Raw genomic sequence first — 25,595 nt, 5'->3', positions numbered from 1 at the left:
GTCCAGTTACTCCTTAAATTAAGAAAATTGTCCTATGAGTTTTGATTATATTGTTACATTTTTGAAAATGGAATCCATTTTTTAAAACTGTCAACTTCTATGTGTACAAAATTTCTTTCAGCAAAGATAGTTCGTTTAATAATTTTATCCCTGATTTTATTAATCAAACTAACTTTATTACATTTTATTTATTTTATTGTTTTCCATTATTCAGCAACAGTCTCATTCTTGGTTCATTTGCTCTTTTGAAACAATGAAATTATTTATGTATTTTTCCTTTTCTATATTTTCTGCTTTCCAAACCCCACCCCCATGTAGATAACATGATAAAATTGCAAAATGTGAACCTGAAAAATAAAGGAACCCTTCAGTTATTGCTAAACATGTATTATAGTGCTTTTAAGCTCATTTCAGGTCATTGTGTTGCTGATTAGTTTAATTACAAGCATTTAAGCTATCATGTATAAAGCCTTCTGCAGCTAACACCTGGCTAGTGTGTCTCAGTGGTTGAGCATTGACCCATGAACCAAGAGGTCACCAGTTCAATTCCCAGTTAGGACACGTGCCCAGTTTGTGGGCCAAATCCCCAGTTGGGGGGCATGCTGGAGGTGACCAATCGATATTCTCTCTCATAGATGTTTCTCTCTCTCTCTCTCTAAAAATCAATAAAGAAAAAAAAAGCCTACAGCTAGCATTATACTTACTGGTAAGAAACTCAAAGATTCCCTGTAAGATCAGGAACAACACAAGAATGCCCCTTTTTCCCACTGTTATTCAACATAATACTGGCATTCTTTGTTAATGCAATAAGACAAGGGGGGAAAGGGTACACAGTTTTGGAAGAAACACAACTGTCTTTGTTTGCAGATGACATAATCTACCTATGTAAAATATCTGATTAAAAACACTACTGCTACTGATAATCAGTTAGAGTAAGGCTGCAAAATACAAGATTAATATATAAAAGTCAACTACTTTTCTACATACTAACAATGAAGTAGAATCCAATAATGATCACTGCACAGAGATGAATACAAAAAAACTTCATTAATTTCACAGTCCTACCAATTTTGAATCTGTAATAATTTCAAAAATGAGCTTACTGTCCCTTCTATATTCAAAATTTAAATTATCTGTAACACTGCAAGAATTTTACATTTAGGATGCTACTGTATATAACACAGACCTATTAAAAATAGTAGCAAGTTTTTTTTATTTATCTTTTTCTAATTATTTTATATGTATATCTATTAGGACATGAATACTATAGCAAATTACAACTCTTTTAGTGTGTCATTTAATCTATTTTAGATAACACTGCTTATTCACATATATTAGAATAATTTAAAGAAGCTTAGTTATGAATACATCCACATCACAACTAAATCTATAGGTATATCTTAATGGTCAATTACTTTGTCCTGCAGAAGAACAAAGGTGTCCACATGAGAATGTCCAGTTAATTTTTTTAATTGGATAGGATGACTACAAAGAAAAAAAAAAATACAGTATACTAAGCATGTCCATGAATTGTCTCAAAGCCATTTCCAAATGTATATATAGATAAACAAAATGAAGAATGTTTTATTTATTTTGCAGCTCCAGATAAAACCACCAATGGAAATAAATGCTCAGACCTGTAATAGCCAGCCAACATATACCAGATCCTATGAAGAAGAGGCATTACAAAGACAGTAATGAAAAAAACCTAGCAGCACTGCTATTTTATTGTCAATGACTTGGATGAAGATCAAGAAGTCACTCGTATAGGACTGGGTAATTTTCACCAGCATGGAGCTAGGAGAAACTGATGTATTAGATGACAGAATCTAAATAGGTTAGAATAATGGGCCAAGTGCATTAAGTGTACCATGATGAATTTTAACAGAGGTTAAATACATATATATAATGAGAACAAAGATTTAACAATATTGAGTAAGAAAAAGACTTAAGAGTTAGTTAAGCATTGGTGTCATCAAGAGAAGAGATCAGTGAGGCACAGATGTTAAGAAAACTGATGTGATCTTCAGCTATGCCAACTGCAGGACAGTATCCAGGATGAGAAAGGTCAAAGTCCTGTCAGCCTACCCAGACAATACTTAGCTTTCTGTGTTACGTCTCAGATTGGTAATCAGACAATGTGATTTAAATTTTTCTTAATAAATTTTTTATTGTTGACACTATTATATTATGTCTCCATCCCCCACTTGCCCCTCTTCACCCAGCCTCTACCCTCTCCCTTCCCTCTGGCCATCACCATACTGTTGTCTGTGTCTACAGGTTATGCATATATGTTCTTCGGCTAATCCCTTCACCTTCTTTCATCCAGTACCCCCACCCTCTCCCCTCTGACAGCTGTCAGTCTGTTCCATATATCCATGCCTCAATAATTTTTATTGAGATATACCTGAAATATAGCAGTGTGTATGTTTAAGATGTACACACTAGTTTTAGACAGGAAGTAGAGGGGGGAGAGAGAACACGAGACAGAAACATTGATGTGAGAAAGAAACATTGCTTGGTTGCCTCTTGTATGCACCCTGACTGGGATCAAGCCTGCAACCTTTTTGGTGTAGGGCACTATGCTCCAACCAAATTACAGACCCAATCAGAGCTGATACATTAGTATATTATATATGATTACTATAGTAGCTTCAGCTAACACCTTTCTTAAGCCACATATCTATCACTTCTGTTTTGTGTTAAGAACAGTTAAGATTTAGTCTCTTAGCAACTTTGAAGTTTATAACAGTATTGTTGACTAGAATCACTATGCTATGGCATTAGATCTCCAGAACTTATCTACTAATTATAAGTTCATTCCCTTAAAAAGAAATCTCCCTAATTCCTCAGTCCCCTGGTAACCACCATTCTACTCTGTTATTAAAAGTTCAGTTTTTGTTTATTTTAAAATATGTTTTTATTGATTTTAGAGAGGGGGAGAAAGAGAGAGACACAAACATCATATGCGTCCCTACCAAGGATTGAACCTACAACCTACCAAGAACTGAACCTAGGTTTGTGCCATGACTAGGAATCGAACTGGTGACCTTTTGGTGCATGGGCTGATGCTCAACCAACTGAGCAACAATGGCTGGGGCTAAAAGTTCAGTTTCTTAAAAATTCCACATATAAGTGATATTCTATATTACAATTAAAAATGAGCAAAAGACTTGAATAGACATTTTTCCAAAGAAGATATACAAATGGCCAAGAGGTACAGTCGTCCCCCGCCACTTCGTGCTTCGACTTTCATGGCTTCATTCTATCACGGTTTTTTCAAATATATTTATTAAAAAGTTGATCGAGACAGTGAAAATGATACAGTGCGTGCTTGGTTGTCTGAGTCAATGATACACCCCTGTATTAAAATTAAAATTACTGTACGTATGGACTGTAGGCCTATGTATTTGAGCACCCCAGGAATCCTTCAATGCCAGGTGCAACCGCTAGAGTCTGGAACGGATTAACCGTGATAAACGAGGGACAACTGTATATGAAAAAGTGCTGAACATCACTAATCATGAGGGAAATACAAATCAAAACCACAATGAGGTATCACCTCACACCTGTTAGGATGGCTTTTATCAAAAAGACAAGAGATAAAAAATGTTGGCAAGGATGTGGAGAATAGGGAACCTTTAAACACTATCAGTAGGAATGTAAATTGGTACAGTGATTGTGCAAAAACAGTATGGCAGTTCCTCAAAAGCTTTAATATTAAACTGCCATATGAACTGGCAATCCAACTGCTAAGTATATATCCAAAGGAATTGAAATAAGTATCTCAAAGGGATATCAGCACACCCAGGTTCATTGCAGCACTATTCACAATAGTCAAGATATGGAAAGAACCTAAATGTTGGTCAAAGGGTAAATGAATAAAGAAGATGTGAATATATATATATATATGAAATATTATTCAACAATGACAAGAAGAAAATCCTGCTATTTGTGACAACATGGATGGACCTTGAAAGCATTATGGTAATCAAGTTAAGTTAGACAGAGAAAGACAAATACTGTACAATACCACAAGGTGATTTTTTGAGTCCCTTCTTAACCAGAGGTTCTGTAATTCTAAGCTTATGTAAAGTCAAAATAATAGGTCTATTTTAATTAGTAAGTTAAAAGCTGGCAATTTAGCAACATGCAGATGAAAATAACATAACTGTATTACAAAATGTAGCTTAAGGCTTCCACTTTGGTCTTATGCTTAGTTGTTTAATATTTAATTAAAAGAATATGCTAGATTCCCTAGTTTCCTTTGATTCTCAAAATGCTCTAGCATTAATGCTCCTTTTGTTCAGAGAAATCAGGTTTTCATATCACAGAGCTAGTTCTGCTACAAAGTCAGTTTAGAAAGACATTTTAAGTAAATTCTGAAGGAACCAAATTTCTTGTGTCCTTTGGGTTTAGGGTTGAGATGCTAACTTTCAATGATTTTCTCTGCACAGGATATAGCCCTACCTTTCCTTGGCAAAGTCAGGCCTATTTCCTACAAAGGTAGGAAACAGTGGGTTATTGATATAATTCTTTTACAAAATGTAAAATGTGAATGTTCTCTTTAGTAACTAAAATGGAAATGGAGGACTCTTGGGAGTAATCAGAGAAATATGGCACACACCATGGGCTTGGATGAGTTCTTGATAGGTCTCTGTAATCCTACCTACATGACTCAGATTCTCCCCAATTTCCTTCTGGGGTACTGCAGCTGCGCATATAGTCATTTGTGGGTCCTGACAAGATTTTATGATATGTGATAAACATGAAATATTAGGAGTACACTAGGAACCCCAGCTGTTATGCCTTGCTGCATTTAAAATGGCTCCTTAAAATCAGAGGCCAGTATACGCAGCAGCACATTTAGACAGGAAACTGCAATTATCTGGCTTCCCCACTCCACTGCAAATCTGCTAGGACATTACAGTTCATAAGCCCTAATAGACAGTCATCACCTTGGGCCGTGCTTCTACTCAAAAACAGCCACAATCTGTTTTTATTACCAGGAGTTGTCAATAGAGATGAACAGTTCTTGTTATTTTTTTTTTCCTTCATTTTGTTTTGTTTTCATACTGCAAACCACATACAAAGATTTCAGAGCAGAAATTAAGAGTAGTATAGGCAGGTTCCTCTAGCACAACTGTTAGTGAAGGTAATTACTACAAGAAAATTGGAGATCATTCATTAGCCTAGTAAGCAAATTAAGGTTTGTTAACAGTGATTTATAACGCCAATCCTTGGGCAACTGTGGTCTTTTCAAGTATATATGTATGAAACCTGACAGTTTATTAACTGTGCTATATCTTCTGGTCACCAGGGTGCTTTTGTTAAAACGACATTGTATTTTAAATGGATAAACATTTTTACAGCAGCAAAATACATTTTAAATATTTGGCTTCTGAAGTCAAATACTGGGAGATAAGTGAAGTGTCTCAAACTAAACCTCCAATAACTCTTGTTTACTGCTAAAGCTGACTATAGGAAAATGTGACACTTGGAGTTAAAATAGCACTTTTCCTTTTTAACAAGCCACAGTTGTATTTTTTAACCTCTTTTCAAATGATACTCTTGGTGTTTCACCAAGCTCTAAGTTTCTTTTTGCAATGGATTGGGAGGCATCTAATTTACAATTTCAGGAAAAATATATTTTTTAAAGCAGTTAAGCAAAGAACTGAGTCCTTTGATTTGAAAGATGCTGAATGATGGTTCATAAAACCTCAGGCCAGATAAATCTATCAAAGTTTGTGTGAGTAGTTAGAAAAAACAACAACAACAGGGTTTGACACTGTCCGTGCCTCATTTTATATAGCTCACACCAACTAATCCAGCATTTCTGCAATTTGAAAATCTCCAACCTTCCTTAAAGCCAGTGTCAAGAAAAAAAAAAAAAAAAAAAACAAAGAAAAGAAAAATGGAAATAAGGATAGTTTCTGATTTCCCTGACAACCTGTCCGTTCCCTCTAGGCTTGCCAGTGCACTTTGCTAAAGCTTTTACTGCATCATCTCCATGACCAGGATAAGCCTACAGCCTCAATATTTCTAAGTGTTAACCTTAACTGAATAATGCAAATTTATTCATTATTATTAATTTCAAAGAAAGGCAGACTTGGTCACTCAAATGAAATCGGAACTCCTTTCAATGCTGACACTGAAGAGCAGTATTTGTTAAGCAGTAAAGGGCTATAGTCTTGCATTTTTATGGTACTAAGAACAGCTAAGAAAGGCAACAGTGCCAGTGAAAACACTGGTCCCAAGTGGCAGGCATTTTTAGGTGAAAGGTGGCTAAAATAATAGATTTTGGAATGTTAGCATGAAAGGCCCTTTAGCAATTACCTGGTCCAGGAGGTGGCAAAATCTTTTTTTTTCCCCACTAAAATGATTTATCTTCTCCAAATCTGAGAAGCCAGGAAGGAGAGCTGAGAGGCAGACAGGGCCAAAGGCTATTTTCCCACATCCATTAGGAACACCTGGGTTATCATCTTATCTCCTTAATTAGAGTTTGCAACAGCCAATAACAAAGATTCCTGTAGGTAGCAAATATTTAAAAATACTTAGCTTATTACCTCACACAAATGTTGAGAAAATGAGAGCAGAGTTAAGAGAATGGTGGCAACTGGAAACACCAATTGATCCTTTCACATCTGATTATCCTATTCACGAAATTTCTCAATTCCTTTGTACTGAAGGAGAAAGTTGAAGTGGAAAATGGTGTGGAGACAGAAGGCAATTTCCACAGTTTGTGCTAGAAGAGTCATCCCATTGTAGAGATTCTACAAATGATGAAATGTCTGCCTAACCAGAATTTAACTTGTAATATTCACTTAATCAGGGTGTGTTGCTCATGGCTCACTGATACTGTTCTCCAGATTAGAGGCTAACAATCAATTTTTTAAAAAGAATAAGAACTAAAAATGGAAAATACAATTATATTTTTAATCTAAGGCCTTGAAGTTGGAAAGTTTATCTGTGACTAAGTGGAGGAGACTGTCACAATGTAGATACTTTGTGAACCCTCCAGTTTAACTAAGATTAATTCTATAGTTCCTAATCTGAAAAAAATACCTACTTAAGTGTCGATTTTCGCTGTTACTTTGAGGGGAGGGGGCAAATATAGTTTCAGATATTAAAGGTTACAGTTTAAAAAACGTGGCAACTGTTCACCATTACGAAGAGCAACTGATTTCATTTGCCCAAATGTTTTCTGCATTGTATACAGATAGCTTCAAAAGCAGTAGTAATATATAAAATGAGTGATGGGTTCCAAGGTAATCAAAACAACATATTCATAACAATTATTTTTGTATATTAAATATTATATAAAAAAACATTTTAGTGAAAGTATGCTCACTTTGGAGACAGGGTATCTCTGAGGACAAAGTTTCAATGTTCTTTGGTGACTCACTGGTTAATTGTTAGGGGTCACTCAGGAAAACTATATGTACAATCACATCTCCAAGATATTTTGTAATAGGCATAGGTTGAATTAGAAAGATTTACTGAAGTTCTCTTAAGGTACTAGTTCTTTATATATGCTTTAATATAAATTTAAATTTGGGCAGGAATGATTGATTCTTCCTTTTATTCTGGCCACCTCTTTAAAATACAATTGAAGATATACACAAACAAATATCTACCTACCTTCCAAATTCATTATCTTACCAAAATTGAATATTCTTCTTCCTGGGATTCCTATTCCAAGGGAAAGAAGCACTATATTCATCAATTCTTGGTTTGACATCTTCATTTTTAACAAGTCACTAAGTCAAGTTTGGGTCAACCTATCAACCATCTCCTTCCTATTCACCCAACTTCGTCCATAGGTTTGTTCCACCTTCCCTGTAATTAATCAACCTAAGTGTGACCTTTTCCCAGAAACATAAGGTCAAACCATTTCCACTCTATGATGCTATTTCTCTGTGATCTAGTCTTTGTTGCTCCTTCTGCCTCAAATTCAGTTGAAAATCTAAACATTCACAGCAACTTCTACACAATTTAAGCCTCTCACAATTAATTTCCTGTAGATACTCCCAAGTACTCTACTTACACTTCTCATAGGACTGATTAGTTTGCCTTGAATTAAATTCAACTATGTGTCCTGGACTTGAGGGCCAAGCTTACATCTTATTTATCTTAAGAACTAAGAAGAAATGTTTAATACATTCTTGAGAACTAAAATGAATTGAACTCTCCTACAGTGTGAGTTGTTATCAACTCAATCTTTACCAATGAGTCTAACTGTCCCAACAAAAACTAGAGATCCCTGATGGGATTCCATGTGGAATTTGGATTTAAAAAAATATTTCCATTATAATGAACATTTGTCAGTAAATAATGACCAATAATTCAGTTAGAATTAACCATTATTTCAGAGTTAATTACTAATAAATATAAATGTTAGTCTTATTTGAGTGACATGTTCCTCAGCATTATTCATCTTAAATACAAGTTCTCAGTAGGTTATGAATGAACCATTTCTCAGCATCACCAGCAAGTACTGGCCAGTGGGGAGAAAGAAAACTTTCTTCTGCTTTGAATGAGTTTGCAGTCAAGGCAGATGTATCTGAACTTTTAAACTTAAAATCCATGGAGTTATTATACATAATGTTAGGTTCTTTGATGAGCCCAAATTCTCTTATTTAAATACAATATTTCAAAAATATTTAAAAACATCACAAAGGAAAGGATCTGGGATTAGGAAAGTCTAAATTCCTTGAGAGGGGGGCCATCACCTAGAAGAGTACCTGACAGAGAAGGTGCTAACTACCTATTTAAAGACAGAATGTCAGAAGTGTCTGTTTAAAGAAAAACCCTACTCTCAAACAAGTACGCTAAAAAAAAAAAAAAAAAAAAAAAGCTAATTTTTTAAAAAGAAACTCATTCTACTTTCATCTGACAATAAAACTCACAAATCAGTTTTCAGAGTTACACAAATTACATCAAAGAAAAACAGAAGATATTTCAAGGGTCTACAGTCAAAAATTTTAGATCAGGGCAAAGAAATGATGCCCTTTATAACCTTGTAACTCTGGATGGAAACCACAGATCAGTACTGGCACCTACTACCTATTACCAACGTTATCAATACAACTTCTTTTCTTTTTCTTTTTTCTTTATTGATTTTATAGAGAGAGGAAGTGAGAGGGAGAGAGAGATAGAAACTTCGATGAGAGAGAATATCGATTGGCCACCTCCAGCATGTTCCCCACTGGGGAGCAGGCCCATAACCTGGGCATGTGTCCTAACCAGGAACTGAACCAGTGACTTTCTGGTGCATGGGTCAACACTCAACCACTGAGACACACTAGCCAGACTCAATACAACTTCTTAAATTATTCAACTGCACTTGAAAACATAATTATACAAATCTCACTTAAACATGTGTACACTACACAATTCCCCTTTATTTTTTAATGTGGCAGTTTCAATCACTAGGTCGAAGGAGGTTGATTTCTTTGATAATCTTAAAGTATGTACATTACCAGATATGACCCAAATAAGGATGAAAATTATTAGTTGAAAACTATTAAGAAAAATTTCTGGATCACTGGAGTTTACAAAAGCGGGTTTCAAGCTACTTGAGACTATGGGCCTAAGACACTTAGATTCAAACCTGGAAGAAGGCTGAACATTATCCAGAGAAGCAGGCAGAACAGGCCATCTGAATAAAGGAAGGATTGTCCTTTATACCAGGGATCAAGTTTAGCCCAACAAGTCACTCGCCCATACACCAACAGTAGATCCCAACTGGCATATGGAGTCAAGTGCTCACTGAGAATGAGTGCAGAACTTTCCTGTGCTGACACACCAGACTCCTGGAAACCATGAGATGTTTGCATTGGTCTTTTCACTCTACTGCTTTTGGTTATTTCATCTAGGCATCCTAGAGAATCCACTTTTCTTTTTGGTGTCGGAGAGTAGCAAACATGTGACACAACCTCATAAAACTTGAATGTGTTGAGCAGGTCTTTCTTAACCTGACAGCCAACCCTAAGATCTATTAGCCATCTTTAAATGCCTTAGATCTGAGGAATAAAATAAACAAATTAACCTCCTATAATGTTCATTATAGAGTACAGCCTATAGAATAGTTCATTCCAACATCATATGATCATAGAGGGTCACAGAGAATGAATTCCATACTTTTTTTATATTTACATAGAGAATAAACAGGTATAAGGTGACCAAACACAGAATACTAGGCTCTTGGGAAAGGTACAAGAGACTATAACAATACTAAAATATTCTCATCCTACAGTGACAAATTACAAAACTTAGTAGTGTATCATTACTTTCGGGTGGTAATTCTCTATTACCACAACATTGCAAGCCACTTAATGAGACCAAGTTTTTTTCCCATCACAACTGTGGAAATAACAGGAGACATTTTTTATTTGCTATTATTGAGTGCTGTACTGTGTACATTAAATATCTTATCTCATTTAATATTTACAACGCTATTAGGTCAATGATATGATCTCAGAGTTATTAAATACTCTGCCCAAGGTCACACCACTTGTTTTCAGATCATTCTGTCTCTAAGCTGATTATAAACTATGCATAATAAAATTTGAAATAGATGTATAAGAAGAGAATACAGCCATAAACATTTAAATTGAAAAAAAAAACAAAAAAAGAATGTGTTCGCTGCATAAACATTAAAAAAAAAAAACCTACAGACTCCAAACAAGTCTTGGTATTCTTGCCAAAAAAAAAGAGAGAGGGAGAAAAGTAAAGAGATTCCAACTAGTCTATACTTCCATTTATATTTAGAATATGAGCTGGGCATGAGTATGTAATGAATGTGTATGTGTGTATGTGTCTGTGTGTATAACACCCACATTATTCAAAAGCTCCCAAAAATGTGAAAAGTTTGTTCCAATCCTTCTTTATTTTGTCTACTTTAAGAATTCTTTGCAATATGCTTATGTAAATACTACTTTCAGCTGCTGTTCTCATTTCTCAAGTCTTCAGCTTATAAATGCATTGGAAAAGTGACAGACTTAAGCAGACATCTTTGAAACACATAACCAAGGAGATATAAACAAATACAACTAAGTCAAAAAAACAAAGGATTTTTAAAACCCTTTAACTTACCATTACTGATAAATGAAAAGAACTAAAAAAGCCCTGGCCAGTTTGGCTCAGCGGTTAGAGCATCGGCCTGTGGTCCAGAGAGGCCCGGGTTCGGTTCCTGCTCGGGGCATGGACCTCGGTTGCAGTTTGTCCCTGGCCCTGGTTGCGTTGTGCAGGTGGCAACCACTCGATGTGTCCCTTTCACATCGATGTTTCTCTCTCTCTTCCTCCCTCACTCCCTCCCATTCTATTTGAACAAAAAATGGAAAACAAAAAACCTCCTCGGGTGAGGATAAAAAAAAAAAAAAAAAAAAAGAACGAAAAGAAAGTAGAATATACTAGCTGTAATAAGGAGTGTGTGTGTGTGCATGCACACACGTGTATATACTAAGGTGGATGTCTATTTTATTAGCACATACAATAATCAGCATCTTTACTTCATTTCACTAAAAGCCCTACAGGAGCATAACAATCTAAACAAAAGAAGATTCTGAAGTTAGAGTAATGTTGGGGAGAGTATTTAAGAAACACAGTTCCAGGTTGTTAAACCAATAGGTGAGTGCCTTGAATTTTTTATACCAGAATTCACATTATGGTTCAATTACATTAATAGCTCACTGACTCTGCAGGTGATCTGCCTCCACCCACAGTTCAAAGAGATACTGAAGAAGATTAAGGACAGAATAAAAATGCCACCATTTTACTTACCTGATGCTGAGCCTTCATTACAGATGTAAGTAAAGACTATTTTGACATTATAGATCATACAGCATAGAACAAAGAATATTGTGGCACTAAACTACTATAAGTTGTGAATATACTATTTCCACTTAGAAATGTGAAACTCACCAATATTGAAGTTAGTGCCTGAAATTAAGTATTACATGTGATAGTGTTGGAATCAAAACTAAAACAGAAGATATTTTTTGATGAGGACTTGGCAATAATATCAATGAATTTTATTCTTTGATAACATAATAATCCTCTTATTGGAAACACATTCTAAGTAGAGTGTTTTTGCCACAGATGAGAGCTGAATATACATCTGGTATGTATCTTCTCCGTGTAATTTTTTTTTTTTTATAAAAGCAAAGTAATACTAAGAATAATTTTACCAAAATAAGGAAAAATTTTTATACTCATCCAACATTGTGTAAGTGTAAAAACTATTTTAGATTTATAACTGCAGACTCTTTACTCAGAATAATGTATTGTTAGCAAGTAAAAAGAAACATTCCTTGAATTAGAGAGAAAAAAGTGACAAAGAGCATAATAAAATTTGTGATGTTTCTAGAGATGACTTTCTTCTTTCAGGGTGATCATAACTGACAACAAAAATATAATGCAGAATATTCAGTATGGTTCAAGGGCTAAGTTAGTGGCTTTGGCTGTGTTCTGCTGAAGAAAGCACAGAGAGAGAATTTAGCTTTTGGAAAGAGAATAGATATTGGCAGTCTCCAGATTTTACTTGGAGCATCCCTACCCACATCCAGCCTGGCATGAAGAGATGGCAGATGGGACTACTTCTGTTATTTCCACTGCTGAAGCATCCTGCTTGTCTTTGCAAGCATGAATATTCAGCCACAATAAGGAGCTGAGTGTATTAAGCAGGTACTAATAAATCTTTTTCCTTTTCTTCCATCATAGATTAATAAAAAAAAAAAAAAAAATCAACATTTAGAAAATACTACTTCTGCCAAGCTTGAAAAAGAATTATTTTTCAATAATATGATGCTGGTTTTCATATATTTTATGTAAATGTATGGGAAAAAATCTGAGGGCAAAGACAACCAGAGTAATTAACATTTTATAGGAAAAAATTGAATCAGTAATTATTTTCCTCTTTATTTTATTTTCATGCTTCCATTATTTCCTCAGAAAATGCTGAGTTGGCATTAGACTATCAGTGTGCATCATTCAGAACACAAATCAGATTCCTCTAAATACCACAACAAACCTCTATACTGGCAGGCTATCCCATTGTGCAAATAATACCTATCTGTAATTGTTTCCTATTTACATCTTAAAAAGGATTTGTTGAATCCAAACAGGGTAATTTTGCTATAAATAAATGAAATGAAGTGACTATTTATGAGAAATATATCTGAGGTATGTCACCATTCCCACCCGTTCCAAAGGACAGAGAAAAGTGTAGAAATAAAATAATATACCTATATTTGAGAAAATGAGGAGTGTAATGATTATTGAAAGGAAATCTAAAGGCTTCCTACTTAGACTGTGAGGAAAAAGACTCATTGAACACCACCTCTCATCCAAAAAAAAAAAAAGGTGATTCATTGTATGTGTAGGGAATTTCTTCAAGAGATTTTAAAATTCAATAAATACTCAATACATAATATAAATTTCATCCTCCACATGACACTTCCCACTAAAAAACAATTATGTAGGAAAGGAAGCATCAGCCAGTCAGGTTTCCCTGTAACCCCTTCTGCTGCCAGATAAGGGGCAAATGTCCTGGATGCTGAGAACCAGACAGACAGCTCAGATGGACTGATGATCCCTAGGGCCCAGCAAGTTACTTATTTTAAAATTAAAACAATTCTTAATAAAAGGATGGATATCAATCTGCACTTTAGGACTGAGAGGGGATCTCTTAGATTTTTTTCACATCCTAATGAGCATACATTATAGAAGTGAATCAATGCCAAGGCAAGACACACATGTGGAAGTTGAGATCAACTTACGAAGTAGCCTGTTCCCAAACTGGAAGGAGCTGAACTCTGCAATAAAGCATAAAGACAAAGTGGAAAATCAGCAGTGGTATTTAACACGTTCCAATCCACACAGCTCATTACCAGCCCTCTGCAGGCTTTTCATTACTACATCACACCACCAGTGTATGCTGCCCCTTGTCATCTGCTCCTGATACAAACACCGTGTTGCTTAATTTTCCCCTTTACATCTCTCAACAACTCAGAGATGCTAACGTGCTATTTACTGAATTCCAAGCTTCTGCGGTGGACGTAATTGCCAATTTATTTGACAGGCAGCTGGGTAATGAATTAATGATGGCATTTCGCCCTGCACTGAGACTAAACAGACACACATCAGCCTGCCTCCCTGACTTGCTGACATTCAATGCCCTGGTCTCAAGCTACTCAGTTTTGTGGCCGCAAAGGGGCAGGCAAGAGGAAAAAGCCCAGTCTGACTTGAAAATAAAAAGCCCAGAGGGTTTGGATGACTTTTCCAGTGTATGACCTACTTGCCAGTTTATTCCCTAAAGGCACCAGTTAGTACACACAGAGCGCTTTTCAAAAATGAGACATTTTGTAAACATAATTAGTAGACTAAAATGCAAAGAATGTGTGGGTAAAGGAAAGCAGTAAAAAGCACCATTTTTCTCAAGGTTTTAGTCCCACGAATTATCAATCTAGGCTTCCATAGTCTGACACATGGAAACAGAAAACAATAATTCTCAAAGGTATGCAGGGCATCACTTCTTTGCGGAAAGAGGCAAAGAAAAAAAAGAAAAAGAACTTGGTCTGTGTTTTAGATTTGCCTGTGATTGTTTCTTGTATGTTTTTTTTCCCCCTAAAACATCTCAGTACAAATTCTTTAATTTTTAGTGTCTTCTGTGAACAACAGAGGTCTCATGTAATCTTGAAACAAAAAGAATGTTAATGCTCAGGCAATCTTCAGATCTCAGCTAAGGATCCTTGCACAAGCAAGGCCTTCTCCCTGCATACCTTGGGTGGGGTGTTATGCCTTCCCTGGAGTGGCTCGACTTCTATTTTGATGCAATAATTGCTCAGTTCACCCGTAGTTCTTCTACTGAAATGCCTGTCCCTGCTCTGCAAACTACAGGTAGCAGGAATCACCTGGTTTACTTGTCATTGCTTCCCCAGAGCTTAGCACAAGGCCTTGCACTCAGGATGTATTTAAAAAGTATTTGTTGAATTAATGTGTGTGTGGGTGTGTGTGTGCGTGTGTGTGAATATATTGTATGGGGAGGGGATGGTGAATTAAATATCTGGCAAGAGTACAGTAGATGTGTTTCTTTTTTATTTTAAACTGTTTCTGAGAAGGAACTTGAGTGCTGTAAGTACAAACAGCATTGGTATCAAACAAGGAGACAATGCTCCAGGGCATTCCTAAACAGAGTTCCCAAAGCCAAACTTTCTTCACCTCCATGTTTCAGACAAACTCAGGGGAATAAAGGATGGCAGATGTGTGATCTTGCACACTGGCCTTGCTTTAAAAAAATCCTGCGGCATTCTTGATCCCATAAATGGTACATAGGGAGATCCACAGTAGTCATGGAGACAGCTTCTCACAGCCGTGCTCAGCCATGTGACAGCATCACCTGTTTTCAGCACCCACAGCCTTCAATGGAGCAGAGGAAAGCAAAACCCATGTTAGGTCTCCACCAGCCTGAAGTCATGACCTTTGAGGTAAAATCATCTGAGGATGAATTACTCAGAGAAAACATGGAATTTGTTCATTTCAGGGTGTTTTTTTCCTTCCTGCAAATATATTTTATCCCAGAAGAAGTACCCCTCTAAACCCACCACCCTACCCCCACATACCTATCATCTTATTGTATACCAAAGAAAATTACATACTTCAGGTCTCCGAAAGCTCTGTTATACTCATTTTGCATATATATTGTACATTACTCAGGGAGCTGGGTGGAGAAGAGGGCTTTGTTGTGCATATTTGTTCTGGCTATTGTTTATGCAGGTCTGACTGAATGAGGGAACAGTGGGTATCATTTCAATTTCTGATGTCAACATCAAATTACTTATTTAATTTCATGCCTGGCGAAGCATTGTATAGCTACACGCAGAATCATTTCACTTCATTTGTTATGCTGTGTTTTCGTGGCGATTGGCTTGCCTTCCAACTGACAGCTTTAATTACGACATGAATTTGATTGCACTGCCGAGGAATTAACATAATGCAACAAAGCATTTAAGGACCTGCCTTACAACAACCCCCACCCCACGCACACCCAAACACATCAGAACATAAACACACACACCAGACCCTCACGTACATTACAGATCCACTGGAGTTCTGGTGTTTGCTAGAAAGCACACAGAATCTTCCAACCCACTGTACTCACTTTTTCTTTAATAGGAAAAGATTTGTGGCATTAAGTTGTGATTTCTGGACCTGGCAGAAAACTTGGTAGAAAAATTCTTCTAATCTACTTTGCCAAATATCCATGGCATTGACATTTCCTCCCCTCTTACACTCTTCCCCACCATCTTTTTCTTGGCCATTTCCCAGCTCCCTTCAATCATAGCTGGTGAATCTGAACAGAAACATCTCTGAAACAGAGATTTTTCCATGTCTAACTCTACATTCCCAAGAATCTGACTATGGCTTTGTATTCAGCGGGCCACCATTCCCTGAAGCTAAAAGGATCTCCACCATCAGATACAGGTAACCAGTTCTGAGACCAGTAACAGGACAGGAGTCTCTTTCACTGATGACTCACGACACACATCACATCTCTGAGGCCTTGCTATCCAAAGGCTCAGAAGAAGTCATGTATGCCTAATCTAAGTTTGTATCCAAATATAGCCGCAAATATTTGATAGGAGTAACATTTTTCCAAGTCAGAAATTCCATTAATACCCCAAACCACGAACAGCAAGAGATTATGCTACAAAAAATGGGATGTTTAGAAACACCTTTTATTAGAAAGATGTTACATTAGTTATACATTTACAAATATGCATTTAGGGATTGGTATTGCTTTTTCACATTATAGAAGAAGAGACAGACACCAAGAGATAAAGGCCTAATCCTGACCATTGAACCATTTGATGAAATAATGTTGATTTCAACAATTTTTAATGAGAGGAGGGGTCTTCCATTTTTTTTTTTTTTTTTTTTTGCTTAGAGAGAGAAGGCAAAATGTCCAAACTATATAGCAAAAGTATCCATTGATTCCAGAAAAGCCTGTAAGTCAAACTTAGGCTTGAAAAGAAGATGTTTTTAAAAGCAGATGTTTTGCCCTGGCCGGTTTGGCTCAGTAGTTAGAGCGTTGGCCCACAGACCAATGAGTCACGGGTTCAATTCCAGTAAAGGGCATGTACCTCGGTTGAGGTTTTTCCCTAGCCCTGGTCAAGTCATGCGGGAAGCAACCAGTCGATGTGGCTCTATCACATTGATGTTTCTCTCTGTCTCTCTCCCTCCCTCCCTCCCACTCTATCCAATAATGGGTGGAAAAATATCCTCTGGTGAGGAATAAAAAAAAAAAGATGTTTTTAAAAAATGCAACAAACAAAGGCATACAGTTAACATTTGAAATAGTACCATACACCCATGCTTAGGCAAATACGTCCTTTAAATAATAAAAAAGACTTTGTTCAGATTTCTTCAAGTGGCAGAGTTGCCAATTCATTAATATTTTCCATACAGTAGGCAGAAATCATAGGTATAGAGAGACGGAGAAAATAGAGCAGGAGAAAGTGTTTGGCAGTTTGCACGAGAAGACAAGAATATCAGAAAACACCAGCCGCTGACTGTGTGATATGTGGTTTCCGGGTTCATTATAAGCCATTCCTTGTTTAACATGGTCTTTTCATTCTGCTGTGTATTTTTGCAGATTTGACCACTGCTCTAGCAATCTCTGTATATTACCCACCTCGCTCTCATTGCGTTGCAAAGGAGAGCTTTCTTACAAATACACTCTGCCTCAATCTCCAAGCTACCATGGGCTGCAGGAACTGTCATAGGATGCACAGTTGAAAGACATTTTCCAGGAGGGAGAATGTTGCTGCTGACATTCAAATCTGCAAGTGGATATTCATTAAATGCTCATTCTACTCTTTCTCACTGCCCCCTACCTGACTTTCTTTCCATCTTTGTTACTAAGCTATCATTGAAGCTACTCATTAAACTGGTGAAGTTAACATTTTTGTGTTAACAGCTTACCTACAACAAGGGATTTCAAAATTGATTATCCAGCTAAAATAGATGTGCTCCATTCATTAGAGATCTACACAGAGAGACCACGACTACTATTACAGCTCCCTGAGTATGAAATGGATGTGTGCTCCTCCCGGAGACAAGATGTGTGCTCTGACCCTAGGGCTAATTTAAATAGAATATTTAAAATTGTTCCAAATCACCAATTGTGTCTGACATCCCTGCCTACCTCCCTCCATGTTAATGCTTTTCTCTCTTGGGAGTAAAAAGCATAAGGATCATGGCCAAGTACATTTCTTGCAAAGGTCATGGAACAAGCTCATTTATGGATTTTCTGTAGTGTTTTAGAAAACAAGGACAATTAAAAGAAACTGAAATCTTAATCCTAAACAACGTGCCTTGGGGATACAATTACTAATAGCTGATAAAGACACAAAATAGTATATCTGAATGGGGAAATGAGCTACCAGGAAAACTCAAGTAACAATGGAGAAAGGGCAACAACTTGAAAACAAGTATCAAGTATGATGAATATGGTCACTTCAACCTTCAATTTTCCAACCCTCTGTTTAACCCACTCCAAGTTGTCACCAGCTCTCATCTATACTCAACAGCCTTTTGGCTTCTTTTGCTGGTTTCATTCTTTTTTTTTCCCCCCAATCCTCACTTAAGGACATATTTTTTCTATTTATCTTCAGATAGAGTGGGAGGGAGGGACAGAGAGAGAAACATCAATGCAAGAGGGACATATCGACTGGTTGCCTCCTGCACAACTGCCACCAGGGCCAGGACGAACCTCAACCCAGGTGCATGCCCTTGACCAGAATCGAACCTCTGAATCATTGGTCCGAGGGCTGCCGCTCTAACAGCTGAGTCAAACCGGTCAGGACTGATTTCATTCTTTATGTGCAGTTTTTCATAAAAAAAAAAAAAGGCAAAGCAAACTATTTTGTTGTTGTTAATCCTCATGGGAGAATATTTTTTCAATTGACTTTTAGGGACAGTGGAATCAAGTGGGGGGGGGGGAGAAAGACTGAGAGAGAAACATCTATATGCTCACATCGATTGGTTGCCTCCCGATGCACTCCAAAAGGTGCCAGAAATCGAACTTTCAACCCAGGTAAGTGCCTTTGACTGGATATCAAACCAGAGACCCTTTGGTGCATTAGCTGGTGCTCTAACCACTGAGCAACTCTGGCCAGGGCACAAAGCAAACATTTTAAAGTAAAACTTATAACAACATTCCTTTTAATATCTTCCAGAGACTTTAAAAATAGTAAATTATATAGTGGTTTGAAGAGCGTTCCCCTGAAATTCAGAATATAATTGTGAGGATTCATTTTATGTGTCAACTTGACTAGGCCACTGGGTATCATGTTATTTGGTCAAACATTTTTATGGATGTTACAGTTGAAGATGTTTGTGGATAAGTTTAACATTTAAATAGATAGGTTGAATAAAGCATGCTGCACCCTCCCTATTGTGTATGGTCCTCAGCCAATCAGTTTAATAAAACAAAAATGTATCATTCTCAGAATAGGAAATAATTCCTCTGCCTGACTGTCCTCTAGCTGGAACAACAGTTTTTTTTCCTGTTTTCAGACACAAACTGAAATGAACATGGACGCTTCCTGGGTCTCAAGCATGTCAGTCTTTGGACTGGACCTAACCATCAGGTCTCCCGGGTCTCCAGCCTACTGACTGCAGATCTTGAGGCTTGTCAGCCTCCATAACTGTTTATGTTCATACATTCTATTAGTTCCCTTTCTCTTGAGAACCCTGACTGAAATAGAGTCTTGTTTAGAAATAGAGTCTTTAAAGTTGAGGTCATACTGGATTAAGGTAGGCCTTAAATCCAATGACTGTTGTCCTGTAGAAGAGGGAAAGACACACAGACCTACAAATAGAGCAGAGGCCATGTGAAGTCAGAGGCAGACACTGGAATGATCGAGGTAAGAGCCAAGGCACACCAAGGATTTCCAGAAGCCACCAGAAGCGAGGAGAGGAAATAAAGGATTCTTCTCAAGTGGCTTCAGAGGGATCACAGAACTGTTGACACCTTAATGTTGGACTTCTTGCCTTGAAAACTATGAGGTAATCTTTGTCTGTTGTTTTAAACTACTCACTTTGTGGTCGCTCATTACAGACACCCCAGAAACTAGTAAAATACCTAGACTAGGAGAAACAGAATAACAAGAATCCTTCACAGGTCTGGATTAGATTATCTTCTTAAATATAGAGCAGCCCATTGAAGGTATAACCGGTATCTGTTTCTCCCTTAATAGAAGCTGGTATGTGATCAGCCCCTGTGCTCATTCACCATGCTCGAGCCACACTGGCCTTTTCTCTTCCCCTACTTGTTCTGACCTAGGGCCTCGAGCTTGCCATTCGTATTGCCTGGAGTGCTTTTCCTATAGATACTCACAAGCTTTTCCTTCTTCAGGCTTCAGCTCAAATGTCTCCTACACAGAAAGAACTGATCCAATCATTCCAGTTAAAACAGCAGCATGCACCCCTCATTTTTGTTTTGTTTACTTCATGAAATGTATTATATCAGAAATGATTTGATTGTGTGCTCACAGGCTTGCTGTTTGCCTCCCCCTACAGAACAGAAACTTCATGAGGGCAGTGACTTCATCTTGTTCACAAGTGCCCAGAACTATGCCAGACACAAAGGGCACTGAAATATTTCTGGACAATCGAAACATTGGTATTTCCAAGAAACACACACACACACACACACAGAGATATATGGTTTAGGAAAGGAGAAGGTATACACAAACTATTAGGAAAAAAATATGGCACAAATAAAAAAAAGAGAAGAAAGGAGAAACAGAATTATCAATAATATTTCATAGGTCTGGATTCGATTTTTCCTAAACTACAGAGAAGCTTATTAATGGTGTTGCCTGTTCTGTTTCTCCCTTAAAAGTAGCTAGTAAACACAGCACAGAATAAACCTCAATAAAGGTTTTGGGGGAGGACAGGCTGGACGCTTGCATGGGTGGATGAAAGATGGCATGGTGGGGTAGATAAATCAATACCCTCCCCCCCCCAAACCTGGAAGAAAATAAAGAAGCATAAGAAATACATCAACTGTGATCATAGTAAATGGACTGAAAAGCTACAGAACAGTAAGATTAGAGAACTGTTTAGCATAAGATTTATGAGAATTCAATCCCTTTCACTATTCTCTGAAATGTTTCAATTCTTTCAAAGTCTTGAATACTTAGAAAGTATTAAATACATTTTTGCCTTGTCATAACTAAAAATCTCACCCAAAATTCTTTCAGAGATAAAATAGAGTCATGTCCATACACTAATTTGAATAAAGTGGTAAATGAGTTGACTTCCACAGGGTGGTGGGAAGGGTTTGCTGTAAGAAGAAACAGTGGCTGGCAGAAAGAAAAGAAAAGAAAAAAAAGAAGAAGAAAGAAAAATAACATAGGTGGGATGAAAGCACCTTATTATTTAAGAAAACAAAAGTGGTTTAGAGGCACTACATATAAGGTACAAAGATGAGGAGGTAGAGGGGGACAAGAAGGATGCAGGGATAACGTCATACTTCCTTTTGGAGAGCTCTATAGATAATCCTCAAAAGTGTGGACTTTGTCCAAAAGATCTTAAGCAAGAACGTTTAATTGTGAGCTCGGACTCTTAGGGAAACAACTCTGGAAGCATTGTAAAGCACAGTGCAAAGGAAACACAGCCTGGGCAGATAAAATCCCTGTGAAGCCACAGGACTCATTTGGGTAAGAAATGGTGAGAGCATCTAAGCATCATCAGTGTCCAGGAGAGGATAATCCTACCCAACACCTCTTCAGAAACAAAATTGGCAGAGAAAGGAGAATAACTAAGTGAATGAGGTAAGTAAGACAGGGGAAGGAACAGAGCCTTCTTTGCTAGCTCTAGGATCATATACTGGACAGGGAAATAAGAGGGACAGTTGAGGTGTGAGAAAGAAATAAGTAAGGAGACATAGGATGATGAGGGTTTTGTTTGGGAGTGGCTTCATGTTTATCACGAATGAGATAAGCAGGTCTTGTCAAGAAGACAGTTACAATGGAATTTAAGTTAAAAAAGGTAGAGAAGGTTGCTAAGGTAAATTCTAAATCTGAGGCAAAAAGGAAGAGGATGAATATTTTTGAGCACAGATGCTGTGCTTTGTGCACCAAGAACTATACTATGTGATTCAAATACAAAGTACCAGGTAATCTTTAAAGGAGACTGACAAGGTAGGTGAAATTACATCAGTTTCACAGATAAAGAAACAAAGGCTTAGAAAGAGCAAGTTCTTTCCTTAAGGTCACACAGATAATAAATAGCTAAACTGCTATTAAAACTTGATGTGTTTGTAACAAATGCCCATGATCATTTCATAATTTGATACTTTGTTTTATTTACTAAAATTATAAGTTTAGCCTGCAAGTTTTGATTACTTCCTCAGATGCAAAATTCTGTATGTCAGAAGCTATATTTTCCCCTTTGAGTAACTCATCATAACATTATATAAACCCTGTATATTCCGTTACTCTCCTTAACTTCTTCCTTTGTGACTCATCTAATATGTTACTATGCATCCTTGATGTGGGCAATCCTAAAGTCCTCTAGAGAAATATTTCCTCCTGGCAATATGGGATGGGAATACGTAATTTAGAAAAGCCAAGCACGTTTGGTTTTTAAGCTTTACCCATAGGTCAAATCCTTCAACTATACTGGATTTCTTTTTTTTTCCCTCACCGAGGACATTTTTCTTTTTCTTTTTTTGTTCAGAGAGAGAGGGAGGGAGGGAGAGGGAGAGAGAGAGAGAAAGAGAGAGAGAGAGAGAGAGAGAGAGAGAGAGAGAGAGAGAGAGAAACATCAACATGAAAGGGACACGTTGAGTGGCTGTCACCCACACAACCCAACCAGGGCCGGGGGCAAACCGCAACCGAGGTACATGCCCTTAGAGGAACCGAACCCGGGTTTCTAGGGACTGACGGCCGACATGCTAACTGCTGAGCCAAACCGACGAGGGCTGGAATTCTTTATTATTACACCTTTGGCCTAATTTAAAAACAACAACAACAAAACAAAGCTTCTCTGGCTGGTGTGGTTCAGTGGTTAGAGTGTCAGCCCACACATTGAAGGGTCTCTGGTTCAGCTTCCGGTCAAGGTCACATACCTGGGTTGCAGGTTTGAGCCCAGGCCTCAGTCTGGGCACATATGGGAGGAAACTGATTGATGTGTCTCTCCCATACAGATGCTTCTTTCTTTTCTCTCTCTTTCTCCAACCCCACCCCCTTTCTCTTAAAACCAATGGAAAAAATATCCTGGGGTAAGGACTAACAAAAAAATAATAACAAAAATAAAAATAAAAAACAAACCTAGACTAATACAGTATCTTGATTAGCTGCACTTGATTGTTAGTCTTAACTGCTAAAGCTTCTAAAAATACCATTAAACATGAGTAAAAGACTTCTGGGGATTTCTATTTCGGCCAAAAGACCAGAATTGGGCAGGATGGACTAACAGGGATCAAATACATTCTCCCACTTTTAGTAGCTTAAACTTAAACTACTAAAGAGCCAAACTGTATAGCAAAAGGGTTTTCAGAAACTAGGCATTAAGCAGGGAAGGGCAGTGATCTCGGAGAGAAGGGGAGCAAATGAGATGATCCCACAACTGCCCAAGCTTACTGCCTCGAGAGAGTTTTCATGTCAAGATGGGGTGGGGAGAGGAGGGGATGATGATTGTGGAACACAGCAGTATCTCTGAGTTAGGAAGATAGAGTTGATAAGCAAAGAAAGCCTAGGGAACTGAAATAGGCAAAACAGAAAATGGAAGAGATGGGAACTTCATAGAGAATCATGAAATCTTAAAAAAAGATGCCCTGTAGTAGCGTCACCTGAGTCCACATCAGAACATCTGTGGGAGGAAAGAATCTGAGGCAAAGGAGAAAATCACTGAAAAGGGGCAGGTAGAATGATCCCAGAGCTCACACAGGGCAAGGAATACTTGGTTTTCCCACCACTCAGAGTGGAAAAACCATCAAGAATTAGGCAGAGTATTCAGTACTAGGGAAAAAGTATCTATAGACTAAAGGCTGTTTATACTTTTTCCTCTCATCTTTTAATAATGTTTTTGTAAAAATATGAATTTTAATAATTAATAAATAACATGAACCAAAGTATTTTGTACACTGGCAGGATTATTATAACTCTTAATTTTTTTTACATTATTTCTATTGTGGTAAAATACATATACAATATAAAGTTTGACATTTTAACCATTTTAAGTATATAATTTGGTGATACTAATTATTGTAACAATTTGTATAAAACTATTTCATCACCCCAAACAGAAACTCTGTAACCATATAACAATAACACTCCCACCCTCACCACGATTCCTAGTAACTACTACTCTACTTTCTGTCTCTAGAAATTTGCATATTCTATATACCTCATATAGTGGAATCATACTATATCTGTCCTTTTAACAAATATTTCTTTCACTTAGCATCATGTTTTCAAAGCTCATCGGTGTAACATGTATGAGAATTTCATTCCTTCTTATGGCTAAATAACATTCCACTTTCCATATATGTCCCTTTTTGTTTATCCATTCAACTGTCAATGGACACTTGTTCCCACTTTTTGATTATTGTAAATAATGCTAGAATGAGAACTGGTATATGAGTATCTGAGCACCTGTTTCCAATTTGTTTTAGTACGTATCTAAAAGTGGAATTGGTGGCAATATGGTCATTCTATATTTAGCTTTTTGAGGAACAGCCTATTTTCCACAGTGGTTGCACCATTTTACCTTCCCACTAGCATGTACAAATGTTCTAATTTCTCCACATCCTTGCCAATACTTGTTATTTTCCTTTTCAAAAAAAATTAAAGCTAACTTAGTATATATAAAGTGATATTTCATTATGCTTTATATTTGCGTTTCCCTAATGACTAATGATGTTGAGCATCTTCTGTATGCTTATTGGCCAATTTTACATCTCCTTTTGCACATATGTCTACTCAAGTCCTTTACCCATGTTTGAATTGAGTTGTTGGTTACTGCTCAGTTGAGTTCTTTACATATCTAGATATTAAACATGCATCAGTTATGTGATTGGAAAATATTTTCTCTCAATATGTAAGCTTCATTTCACTTTCTTGATAATGTGATGAAGTACAATTTTTCTATTTTCCTTTTGCTGCTCATACTTTTGGTGTAATATCTAGGAATCCACTGCTAAATTCAAGGTCATAAAGATTTACCCATGTGTTTTTTTTTAGAGTTTTATGGTTTTAGCACTTGTATTTGAAACGCCGATTCATTTTGAGTTAATTTTTGAACATGGTACAATACAGGGGTCCAATTTCATTCTTTTGCATAGGAAAATCCAGTTGTCCAGCACCATCTGTTGAAGAGAAAATTATTTCCCAATTGAATGGACCTGGCACTCATATCAAAATCTGTTAGGCAGAGATGTATGGGTTTATTTTCAGACTCTTAATTTTATTCCATTGGTCTATATGTCTGTCCTGATGCTATTACCATACTGTTCTGATCACTGTAGCTTTGCAGCAAATGTTGAAATTAAGAAGTATAGGTCTCCTAACTTTGTTCTT

At 37.0% G+C, this 25,595-nt stretch overlaps 1 protein-coding gene across 2 annotated transcripts in view; it reads right to left on the bottom strand.

The window, feature by feature from the left end:
• AUTS2 (activator of transcription and developmental regulator AUTS2) overlaps positions 1–25,595 on the bottom strand; it is a 1,152,295-nt gene that overhangs the window by 586,160 nt on the left and 540,540 nt on the right. For both annotated transcript variants that reach the window (XM_036280264.1, XM_036280265.1), the window contains exon 4: positions 13,782–13,817. In XM_036280264.1, coding sequence (XP_036136157.1) covers positions 13,782–13,817 — 36 coding nt within the window. The remainder of the gene's footprint in view (positions 1–13,781; positions 13,818–25,595) is intronic.

The sequence above is a fragment of the Molossus molossus genome, unplaced genomic scaffold (assembly GCF_014108415.1).
Source record: "Molossus molossus isolate mMolMol1 unplaced genomic scaffold, mMolMol1.p scaffold_m16_p_3, whole genome shotgun sequence".
NCBI classification, from domain to species: domain Eukaryota; kingdom Metazoa; phylum Chordata; class Mammalia; order Chiroptera; family Molossidae; genus Molossus; species Molossus molossus.
This window is presented reverse-complemented; position numbering and strand designations above follow the sequence as displayed.